General features: G+C 61.3%; 2 protein-coding genes across 2 annotated transcripts; one reads left to right on the plus strand and one right to left on the minus strand.

Annotated features, from left to right (window-relative positions):
- Positions 1–2,085: 2,085 nt before the first annotated feature.
- CCDC116 (coiled-coil domain containing 116) lies at positions 2,086–7,099 on the minus strand. Its single transcript, XM_082639908.1, has 4 exons — positions 6,330–7,099; positions 4,927–5,490; positions 4,218–4,490; positions 2,086–3,048 (listed from the first exon to the last, which is right to left on the minus strand). Exons 1-4 carry the CDS (start codon positions 6,525–6,527, stop codon positions 2,236–2,238), a joined length of 1,848 nt encoding a protein of 615 aa, XP_082496034.1. The 5' UTR covers positions 6,528–7,099; the 3' UTR covers positions 2,086–2,235.
- Positions 7,100–8,831: 1,732 nt separating this feature from the next.
- On the plus strand, positions 8,832–10,690 carry YDJC (YdjC chitooligosaccharide deacetylase homolog). Its single transcript, XM_082640692.1, has 5 exons — positions 8,832–9,040; positions 9,127–9,286; positions 9,483–9,582; positions 9,660–9,837; positions 10,034–10,690. Exons 1-5 carry the CDS (start codon positions 8,877–8,879, stop codon positions 10,401–10,403), a joined length of 972 nt encoding a protein of 323 aa, XP_082496818.1. The 5' UTR covers positions 8,832–8,876; the 3' UTR covers positions 10,404–10,690.

Below are 10,690 nucleotides of genomic sequence, written 5' to 3' on the forward strand. Positions count from 1 at the left end.
TTTTCCTGAACAAACACCTCATGGGCAGATGCTCAGGGCCCTCCACCTGGATACCACAGTTTGTCTCCAGGTTCAGATTCTCAAGAGGGGACGTGATTGACTCAACTCAGTTCCAGGGACTGCTCAAGGTGCAGTCAGCCAAGGAGGATGGAGAGGTGTTAGTCTCCAAATACATCTGCTAATAATGCCTCCCACCCCTGTGAGCACAACCTGCTCCTCTCCCAAGTCCTGGAGTCCCTACCCGCTCCGCTTGGATCTGGGCACGCATCGTAATTGGCTTTGACCACGAGAATGCCACGGAAGTGCTGTTTGGGGACTTCCGAGCACAGGCTGCCAGAGCACTCACTGGTGGTTCTTGCTTCCTCCCTCTAGGAAGCCAGCCCCTGCCCAGACAGACCCTTGAATGGCCAGGGGCAACGGGGAGAGAGATGATGTAAGGGGAGGGGCCACGAGGGATGTCCTAGCCTCAGCCCAGCCCCCAGCCGAAAGCAGCACTCCCACCCCAGACGCTCTGGCTACACCACTGCAGCTGAGCCCGTAGAACCTCCTCAGAATCATTACAAATGATGATTTTGTTTGAAGCCACTTAAATCTTGGGTTTGTTACATGGCAACAGATGCCTGAAACAGGAGCTAAGGGGAGCTGTCTCTAGCATCATGTGCCAGTGGTGCCCAAAGGGGCTGCTCCCACCGCAGGGCCTAAATGTGTGCCTCTGAGGCTGGGGTGGGGACATACACCCTTCTCCCTTGAGGACTGGGCAGCAGGACCTGGAAGCCAGAGGGTATTGGATGCACCAGTAGGGCCAATCAACTGTGGCCAAGTGATATGGCAGTAATGTACAAAGTGGCTGTTGTGGCCCCACATGGCGGCGGTGGTGGCAGTGGTGGCCTCGGAGGATAGGCATTAGCACCGAGCATGTGCTCTGAAGGATCCTTGTCACAAGAACTCTGTGGAAAAATGGGTCCCTGACTCCCCACCTAGGACCCTGGCCCCTCTGCCAGTCAGAGGAGCAGGTCCTCCTCCCCGAATCGCAGGGTCCTCCCTGCCTGGTTCCAGAGGAAGCTCTGTAGTTGCTGTGTCCTCACCTGTGGGCCACTGAGCACGGTCAGCCCGGGCTGAGCAGGTCTGGCCTCCGCGCACCTGGCGGGCTCCAGGGGAGGCATGAGAGGTCCACCAGCCTCCCCGAAATGCTCAGCGAGGCTGAGCATCTTCTCTCCACCATAGGGGCAGGGTGGGGGTGGGGGTGGAGCTGCTCCCTGGGTGAAGATGCCTGAAGGGGAACAAACAGGCTGCCCGAGGAAGGCAGAGGGGAGGAGCTGGGGGCACTGGCTGGCCAGAAGCTCCAGGAGAACCTTGGACATGAGATCCTCTGAGCACAGCACCAGCCGAGCCCACAGACCCTTCAAGAGAGAGAGCTGCCTTGCCCAGGGCCTCTGCGGAAGGGGTAGTCAGTCACACGGCCAGCTGGGTCAGCCAATCCATGGCTTGACCTACCAGCAGCCCCTGGGTGACCTCAGGAGCACGAGCTGAGAAATACAAATTAGGAAGACGGGGCTTCCCTGGTGGCGCAGTGGTTGAGTGTCCGCCTGCCGATGCAGCGGACACAGGTTCGTGCCCCGGTCTGGGAAGATCCCACGTGCCACAGAGCGGCTGGGCCCATGAGCCATGGCCGCTGAGCCTGTGCGTCCGGAGCCTGTGCTCCGCAACGGGAGAGGCCACAACAGTGAAAGGCCCACGTACAGCAAAAAAAAAAAAAAAAAAAAAAAAAAAATTAGGAAAACAGGTAGCCGTGGGAGCATCAGGAGAGGGAGGATACGCCCTGGCAGAGGAGGAGCCCTAGGGAAGTGGGAGTGTGATGCACAGGGGCCGTGGGGGTGGGGACCATGAGTCCTAAGAGGCTTGAAGAGGCAGGAAGGTGCAGACTGGAGTGCAGAAGAGCGAGCAGCAGAGCCCAGGAGGTCACGGGGCTCAGGGCACCGGCAGCTGCCGTGGAGGCCTGGCCCAGCTCTCCAGAGATGCTCCTCGGGGGCAGGTGGTCAGAAGGATGGCTGAGATCTCTGACAGGAAAACCGTGTTCCATCAACACAAGCTTTATTTCTCCCGTTGGCTCCCATGAGAGGCTCAGCAGAGCTCCTCGTGGGCACCAGCTGTTCTGACCTCTGCTCGGGGCAGGATGGCTGCGAGGGCAGTGGCCCCTGGGGCGGGAGGAGTGGGGCATGGAGCACTCGGTGCACTTCAGGGGCCCCATGGGCAGTCACCATGGCCCACACCTGAGCCTGCTGCCGTGGCGCTGACCACGGCCTCCTCTTGAGGCTCCGGGGAGCTCTGGGGTTCGCCCTCATCTCCAAAGTCATCCTCGTCCTCTTCCTCCTCCTCTCCATCCTCCTCCTTGTCCTCCTCCTCCTCTTCGATGCTCTGGTGGTCCTCCATGTCCATTGCCTGGTCGGACTGATGGGAGGCCACGCTGGTGTTGGCGGGGGACGGGAACAGCTTGGGCTCTGGCGGTCTGGCGGGCTCCTGCTCCGGGGCTGCCAGGCGCTCCTGTGAGGCGAGCAGCCGGGGTTCCAGGGACCTCATGTTGAGGCGGGACCCTGTGGGCTTGTCCTGGACCCTGCGGGTCCTGGCGGCCAGCTTGGATGGCGCGGTTGGTGTCCGCATGCTGCGCTGGGGGGTGCTGTGCTGGGAGGTGTGCCGGGAAGGGGGCCGGGATTCCCGCTGGGGTGACCGCTGGCTAAACTCGGCCTCCTCCAGCCTGCGCAGCAGGCAGCTCCAGTCGATTGTGGAGGACAGACGGATGCGCGAGCCCTTCACCTCCCTGAAGCCCAGGAAGAGGTCCAGGAGTGCCTCGGTGATGGGGAAGGAGATGAAGCCCAGCTGCCCAGTGAGGTTCTTCTCAAACCTGTACTTGCAGGCAAGCAAGGACACAGCCTGGCCCTTCAGGTAGTCAACGAGCTCCTCGTGCCAGGGGTTGGAGAGGCGGGACATGGTGGTGGACTTGGACGGGATGGAGGGCAGCGTCTTCTTCTTGGTGAACTTGTAACTGGGGCGCTGTGCGGCAGCAGGGAGGGAAAGGGAGACACGTCATCCACTCCTGCCTGCCACCCTGGGTGCCCTCCCCCCCAGAGCATCCTCCGCGTCACCCACGCGGCGCCGCGCTCAGTCCACTCAGGGTGCGGCCTCACCACATCTGCTCTGCTGGCCTGATGGAGAGCTGAGCTGGGGTCCTGCGTGCTGGCCCACCTCCCACTTACCACCCTGTTATCATGCCAGCCACACCCGTCAGGCCCGGGGCAAGGCCAGTGACATCAGTCACTGTATCAGCCAAAAGGGAGCCTGCACAACCCTCACCCAGGCCAGGGTTCAGAGGAGGGAAGCATGCCTGGGCTTTGATGGGTGAAAGCAGGGTCAGGGGCCACGCTGGGGAGCCACCAGGGTGAAGCCACCAAGTCCTCTCCGCACCCTTCCCAAGCAACTCCCTCTCGGCGGGGCAGACACACTGGTGAGTCCCGTCCTGGGCAGCAGGACCAGAGGGGGCTAGACCTCAGACACAGGGCCCTACTCTGGGCTCAGGCCACTGTCCACGAGGGACAGGACCCTCCTCACATGGGAGGGCCTCTGAGATTCACATGCAAGTGTTAAAAAAATACCCAGAATAAGAAATAGCCTTTATTCATCTTTTGACAACACGTGGTAGTAGCTAGGCCAGGATTCCTGGTCCCCTCATCAGCTCATCCCCTACTCAGGTGGTTTTCACAAGGGCAGGGCAAGAGACCTGGACCCTGGGCACCTGCTAGCGACAGTGGCCGCTAGGTGCGGTGGCGGTAGGAGCCCTACCACTGCAAATCCATCCCTAAGAACCCTGGCCCCAACCTTGAGGAGGTCACCTCCGGATACGGCACAGCAGGAGATGGCAAGAAGCCCCTTACCACGGAGGTGTCGTGGGGTGAGAACCTGGGGAGGCAGTGGGAGGAGGACGGGAGGGAGGAGGCCAGCGGAGCTGAGACCGGGGTGGTGACATGGGTCTGTCGTGAGGGCACTTTCATCACAATCCCGGTGGCGGGCAGGGTAAGGTGCAGGCTCCACCAGGGCTGGGTCCTCTGGCTGGAGCTCAGGGGCTCAGAAGTGGGCAGGGGTAGTCTCCGTACTTTGGGGTCCTGGTCAAGCCCCTCCTGCCTGGGGTGGGGTGAAGGGACTTTGGGCTCTTCTGTGGGTGTTACCTCAAGCCGGAACCTGGTGTCCACTTGGGTGCTAGACACCAGGGAGCCACCTTCCTTGGCCTTGCCGCGTCCCCTGTACTTGATGCTCTTTCTGTGCTTCATCCTGGGACTGGAGGTTGTGGTGGGCAGCAAATCGTAGGGCTCCTCCCCATCAGTGGGTGTGGCCAGCTTGGAGCTGGACTCTGGGGAGGGCTCCCATTCTGACAGGAAGAGAGGGCAGCCGTCTCGGCGGCAGGCACCACTGAGCTTGTCCACAGCCTGGTTGACCATGTCCTGCAGGGCGGGGAACAGATGGTGCTCAGCCAGGAAGTCTAGGGTCCGATGGGGCTCTCAGAGAGCACAGTAGCCGGGCAGGTCAAAGGACCCTGGCTGGCTCAGCAAGGACTTCATCTCCTTGTTCAGCTCTAGCTTGAGGAAGATCAGCTCCCGCTCTGCTGGCCCCAGCTCTGACACTTCGGGTGTGCCTGAGCTCGAGCCCAGCAGGCCTGAGAACCAGGACAGGGGCTGCTCTAGGGTCCACTGGCTGCTGGTCTGGCTGCCCAGTGAGTCCCATGGCAGGGAGTCCCCATGGGGGCGGGACTGCCCCAGGCCTTTCTGCAGAGAGAGGAGGACTCTCAGAGGCATCCAGGGGCAGCCAAGCCAGGCCTGGCCCTGGGCTCTGGGCTGGGGTCCACCCCTGCCCCACCTGGGCCGCAGCCCCAGACCTCACCCCTCTGTTCTCCAGCTGCAGCAGCCGTTTGAGGTTCTTCTCCAGCAGGAGTCTGTCCTTCATGGGTGGCAGTGCACCCAAGCTGCGGGCACCCAGGTCGCTGTCCCAGCTATGGGAGCCCGGCCAGTTGGCCGTGAAGCTGCTGTGGGAGTCGGACGTGGAGCTGGAGCAGGACGGGTAATTGTTGGGACGCCCCATGCAGAGGCTCGGCCGGGTGCGGTGCTGGTGCACGGTACTGAGGATGGGCCGGGCCCGCGCCTGACGCCCACCCCTCGGCACCTCCATCGGGTCCTCCACCTCCACCAGCGGCACCCCAGCCTCTGTCTTTATGGTGGCCATGCGCTCAGTTGCCTCCTCCACCACTGTCTGCAGGCTGTCCAGCACCTGACCCTCGACAAGGAAATCCAGGAAGCTCCTAAAGGGTCGAGGGCCCTTGGGGTTTCGGCGGTGGCTGCAGAGCCCTGAACTGCCTGAGGGGCCATGCGTCGAAGTGGGGTGTGGTGTGTGGCCCAGCTTGGAGGCTTGCCCCATTTCCGGGAACAGTGACTTCTTAGGTGGCTGGACCTGAGCAAACAGGCATATCACAGTGGGCAGTAATGCCCCATGGGGGGAGGGGTCCCCTGGGGTCCTCCTAGGGCACCAGGAACTGGGTGGGAAGTGGGCAGTGGAAGAAACTGTTTTTTCTTTTTTTTTGGCCGTGTCACGCAGCATGCAGGATCTTAGTTCCCCAACCAGGGATTGAACCCGTGCCCCCTGCAGTGGAAGCATGGAGTCTTAACAACTGGACTGCCAGGGAAGACCCAGGAACTAGGTTTTGGAGACAGGCAGCCCTGGATTTGGACCCTGGCTCTGTCAGCTTCAGGCCATGTGACTGTGGGCACAAAGGCCCCTCTTGAGGTCCAACTTCCTCTCTTGTAAAGTGGGGATCTGTTCAGGGTTGCCCTGAAGCTTCCCTGACACATGCATTTCACATACCAAAGACCTGGCTGGGGAGTCTGAAAGTCCACTTCTGTCCTCATCCAGGACATGAATCACAAAACCCCTTGAGCCCCGTCCCCACTGCTGGTCTGTACAGACTACCTGTGGTCCTGAGCCCTGTGTGCCCCATGGCTGCTTCTGCCCCTCGAGCCGTAGGCCCCGAGTAGACTCTATGCTCCCACTCTGGGGTTCTAGTCCACCATGCCCCTCCCAGTCCGAGATCAGGGGACACAGGGAATGAGACGGAGACCGAGGTGACTAGGTAGGGCCCAGCAGGGGTAACTAGGAGTGGTCAAGGCAACAGGTCACTAAGAGGTCCAGAGAGGACATCAGTAGGAAGTGAGAAAGGGGGCTGTGATGTGGGCGCCAGAACTGGTGAGGAACATGTTGGAGGCTCAGAGTTGGGCCCTGCTGGGCACACTTACCCGGGCCGTGTAGGTGGTGTGGCCAGCCTCGTCGTCCGCCAAGTATCCCGAATGGTGGCGACAGCTGGTCATGGTGCAAGTGGCTGGGCCCACTGCCCTCTTCCTCTCTCGTTGGTTCCGCGATGCAGCCGCAGATTCCTCTCTGAACCGGTCGGGGAGATGGTGTGAGGGTGCCCCCAGCCCTCTGTGGGTCTGCATCTCCCTCCGTCCGTGGGCCGCTGGTCAATGGCTCCCCGCACCCCACGTCCTTCACATGTCAGGCCGGTCCTCTGCTCGGAGCCCCGTGGGCGTTTCAGCACCGTCTGTGTCCAGAGTAGTCGGGGCTGGGGCCCCCGAGGGACTGCGCATCCAGTCTCCGTCCATCTCTGGGCCCAGTGCGTCCGCCCTCCGTCCTCCCGGCGCTGGTGCCCCGGCCCCGGGCCACCCGGCCCCGGGAGACCTGCTCACCAAGTCCGCGCCCACTGGGCACACGCTCCGGTGCGGTCAGCACTGGGATCTTGGCGTCCGCGCCGCTCGAGGCCTCTGGCGGGCCTGCTCATTTGCACGCCGCGTCCTGACTGGCTCGCGCCGCGCCGTTCGCCGCCCGCTCCCGCGGCACAATAGTTGGGGCGGGGCCCACGCGGCTCCTCCCCCACTTTGACGCTTTTGCCCCGCCCATATTCGCAGAGGGAGCGGGAGGACGTCGCTGCTGCTGACCGCCTGGGTCCGGCCTGGAGGGGAGCCTAAGGGACAAAGCCACGGCCTCTCCCGGTGACACAAGCACCTTCCTCGGCTCCCCTCTTGGTCGCTGAGTTGCCCTTGGCTCCTGCTCGCGGACTGCTCCTTTCCAGGGTCCTCCCCTCGCCCAGTGTGATCACCCCAGGGTCTGTCCCCAGCGCAGTGGGAGGAGTCCCGGCTCTAAGTCACAGACGAGCTTCAACTCCTAGCTTTGCTCTTTCCTGCCGGTGTGACTCACCTTCTTTAATCACCTGCTCCTTCTCTGTAAGTGGAGCTGAGCGTCCTTCCACATGGGCTTGGAAAGTACATCAAATCTTCCTACAACACACCCGCACCCTAATAAGACCCTGTAAATCTTTACCTCCTCTCCCTCCTTTCCCTCTCTGCCCCGGAGGCCTTCCTAATGCAACACGCCCCCCCCCCCCAGGTGTCACCTCTTCAGAGAAGCCTTCCCAGAGGGCCCGTCCCCCCAACAGAATTACAACACACCCCATCCCAGACTCTGCCACACCTTGTTGTTACTTCACTGTCAGATCGCACTCCTTGGAGATAGGAACTGCAGCGCTCACCCCTAACCTATGATCTTTCTAATACCAGTAGGTGCTCAATAAATGTGAATTTCCTTCTTCCAGTAGCGGACCCTCAGGGCCTCTGGCCTTTCCAGGACCAGCTTCCCAGTGGCTGAGATCCCACACTTTAATCACCACTATTGAACACAATAGTCCTTATGCCGAAAACTTGGTGAAGGGCTCTTTGAGGCCTCCAATTCTTACAACGTCCCCACGGAGGTGGGTATTATCTGTTATTTTCCAGTTCGGCTCTGTCCTCTTGGCCCCTGACCTGGGGGCCATCAGGGTGTAGAGGAGCCGAGCAGACCAGAGGCAGGCCAGAGCTCCGGAGTCAGTCCCAGCTCCACTGCGCCTCACGCAGGGCAAGACACTGCCCCTCCCAACTCAGTTTCCTCATCTGTAAAACAGGAATGACATGACCAACCTCATAGGCTGGATACAAATACTGCACTTTCCACTGGGAAAATCAAGACAGCCACATCACAGTGAAAACCCTGGCCGTCAACCGTGGTGATTATTTGTAAAGTCATTGGTAAGGAAAGCTTTTCTAGATCACAGAGGAAAAAAAGAGGTCATGAGTGTAAAAGTTGTAGCCTGGCACAGAGCTCAAGAGATGGAAGCTGGGACTCATGCTTTCTGAAACAAAGCCATTGGTGTACATGCTTTCTTTCATGTTCTTATTGTTCAGAGCTTTTACAAATCAGGAAGAAGCCTCATCTTCGAAAATCAGCAAAAGACAAATAGGCAATTTGAAAAAGAAGAAATACAAATAGCTAATAAAAACATGAAAAAGTTCAGTCACTATCAAAAAAATGAAACACTACAAGAATGAGATAACACTGATGTGTTCATTGTCTTCTCAAAACAACACAAAAAAGTTTGTGGTGAAGGAGCAGAAAACTTGGGTGTATTTATTTGCTTAGAGAAAATACCGGGAGACAGTACCCGGAAAGTGAACGGTGGTGATCTTGGGGGAGGGTAAGAGATTTTTTTTTCTTCAGGTTTATTTTTCCGTTTTTCATATTAAACATTTCTGCAGTCACTGTAAGTTTCGCTTACCCGGCCGCGGTCCGGGTGGGGCGGGGCACTTTGGGTGGCTGGCGGTTGCAGGGATCCCGGGAACCAGCAGGTGGCGAGAACAAAGGCTAAAGCGCGGGCGCGCCGGGCGCGTGCGTCGGGGCGGGGCCTCGGGCCGCGTCTGGGGCGGGGCCTGGACTGTCCAGCCCTAGCCCCACGGGCCCGAACAGCTGGTGGAGGGACCATGGCCTGGCCCCGTGTGCGGCTGGTAGTCACGGCAGATGACTTTGGTTACTGCCCGCGGCGCGACGAGGGCATCGTAGAAGCCTTCCTGGCGGGGGCTGTGACCAGCGTGTCCCTGCTGGTCAACGGCGCGGCCGCCGAGAGCGCGGCTGAGCTGGCCCACAGGTGAGCAGCGGCCCCCTGCAGGGTCCGGGCGGGCTTGGGGCCGCCGCCCCGCGCCTCCGATGCTCCCGCTCGCGCTCCGCCCGCAGGCACCGAATCCCCACGGGCCTCCACGCCAACCTATCCGAGGGCCGCCCCGTGGGCCCGGCCCGCCACGGCGCCTCGTCGCTGCTCGGCCCCGAAGGCTTCTTCCTCGGCAAGATGGGATTCCGGGAGGCGGTGGCCGCCGGAGAGGTGGTCTTGCCCCAGGTGCGGAGGTGCGGCTTCAGTAAGATGCTCGCGGTGACTCCCCCAAAGCTCCGCCCCGAGGGTACCGTGCGCAGAATTGGGCTCTGGATGCCTTCCTGGTTCAAACACAGGGGCGATCACAGGGGACCACATGGACCGGGTCCTTCTGGGTAGCTGCTTCCGGACGTTCTATGTGCCAATCACCTTCTTACTTCAGGTTCGAGGAGAGCTGGAGGCCCAGCTGAGCCGTTTCCGGGAATTACTGGGCAGGGACCCTACTCACGTGGACGGGCACCAGCACGTGCACGTGCTCCCAGGTGCGTGGGTTGGTGCTCCCAGGCCGGGGTCGGGGGGGTGCTGCACGAGCCTCTCCCTGACTCTGCCCCACCCGCAGGAGTGTGCCAGGTGTTCGCTGAGGCGCTGCAGGCCTGCGGGGTGCGCTTCACTAGGCTGCTGATGGAGCGCGGGGTGGGCGGCTGCAATTGGCTCGAGGCCCCAGCGCGCGCCTTCGCCTGCGCCGTGGAGCAAGACGCCCGCGCCGCCATGGGCCCCTTTGCCCGCCACGGCCTGCGGTAAGGCCCCCTGCCCCCTGCCAGGCCCAGGTCCCAGTGTGTCCAGCTGGCTGTTCACCTTGGCCAGCTGTGTCCGTTTCTCATCCTCGACTGGTGGTGTCCCCACCCCAGATCCGTCCCGCCCCCGGCCTACCCCTGCCCTACCCCTGCCCATTGCGGCCCTGCAGTCCTGCCGCTGATGCCCCGGCATCTACAGGTGGACCGATGTCTTCGTGGGCCTGAGCACCTGCGGCCGGCACATGTCCGCTCACCACGTGTCAGGGGCACTGGCTAGGGCCCTGGAGGGTATACCCACTGGACGCGCAGTGACAGCCGAGCTGATGGCACACCCCGGCTATCCGAGTGTGCCTCCGGTTGGGGGCAGCGGTGAGGGTCCTGATGCCTTTTCCTGCTCCTGGGAGCGCCTACACGAGCTGCGTGTCCTCACGGCACCGGTGCTGTGGGCTCAGCTTGCCCAGGACGGCGTGCAGCTCTGCGCCCTCCACGAGCTAGACTCCAAGAGGCCCGGAGAGGGGACCCCCAGTAAAGCCACTCTGGAAACCTTTCTGGAGCCCTCCGCACTGTGACCCTGGCAGACAGCCAAGCATTAACATCCCTTGGTGCCCAGGAAGGGAACTGGGTCCCAGAGCAGGCTGTGACTTCCTGGGCTGGATGCTGCCACCTCTGTGCCCAGGTCCTCATGGTTCAGAGTGGCAGCAGAGCTTCTGCAAGCCCTCTGGCTGCTGGTGGCAGCTGTGACCTCTGGGCCTGGGGCCTGCCAAGCATTGGGTGGGGGTGGGGGGGCATCACAGTGCTGTGTAAGCATCTTCCTTGTTTGGGTGCACAGGGCAGAGATGGCTGTATTAATAAAGTA

Source organism: Mesoplodon mirus (assembly GCF_964341445.2).
Source record: "Mesoplodon mirus genome assembly, chromosome: 13".
NCBI classification, from domain to species: Eukaryota; Metazoa; Chordata; class Mammalia; order Artiodactyla; family Ziphiidae; genus Mesoplodon; species Mesoplodon mirus.

Coding starts and splice junctions, on each gene's coding strand:
- YDJC (XM_082640692.1), top strand. CDS start 8,877: ATGGCCTGGCCCCGTGTGCGGCTGGTAGTCACGGCAGATGACTTTGGT. Junction 9,041..9,126: donor GCGGCTGAGCTGGCCCACAG/GTGAGCAGCGGC, acceptor CTCCGCCCGCAG/GCACCGAATCCCCACGGGCC. Junction 9,583..9,659: donor GCACGTGCACGTGCTCCCAG/GTGCGTGGGTTG, acceptor CCCCACCCGCAG/GAGTGTGCCAGGTGTTCGCT.
- CCDC116 (XM_082639908.1), bottom strand. CDS start 6,527: ATGCAGACCCACAGAGGGCTGGGGGCACCCTCACACCATCTCCCCGAC. Junction 5,491..6,329: donor ACACCACCTACACGGCCCGG/GTAAGTGTGCCC, acceptor CTGTTTGCTCAG/GTCCAGCCACCTAAGAAGTC. Junction 3,049..4,217: donor ACACCAGGTTCCGGCTTGAG/GTAACACCCACA, acceptor GCTGCCGCACAG/CGCCCCAGTTACAAGTTCAC.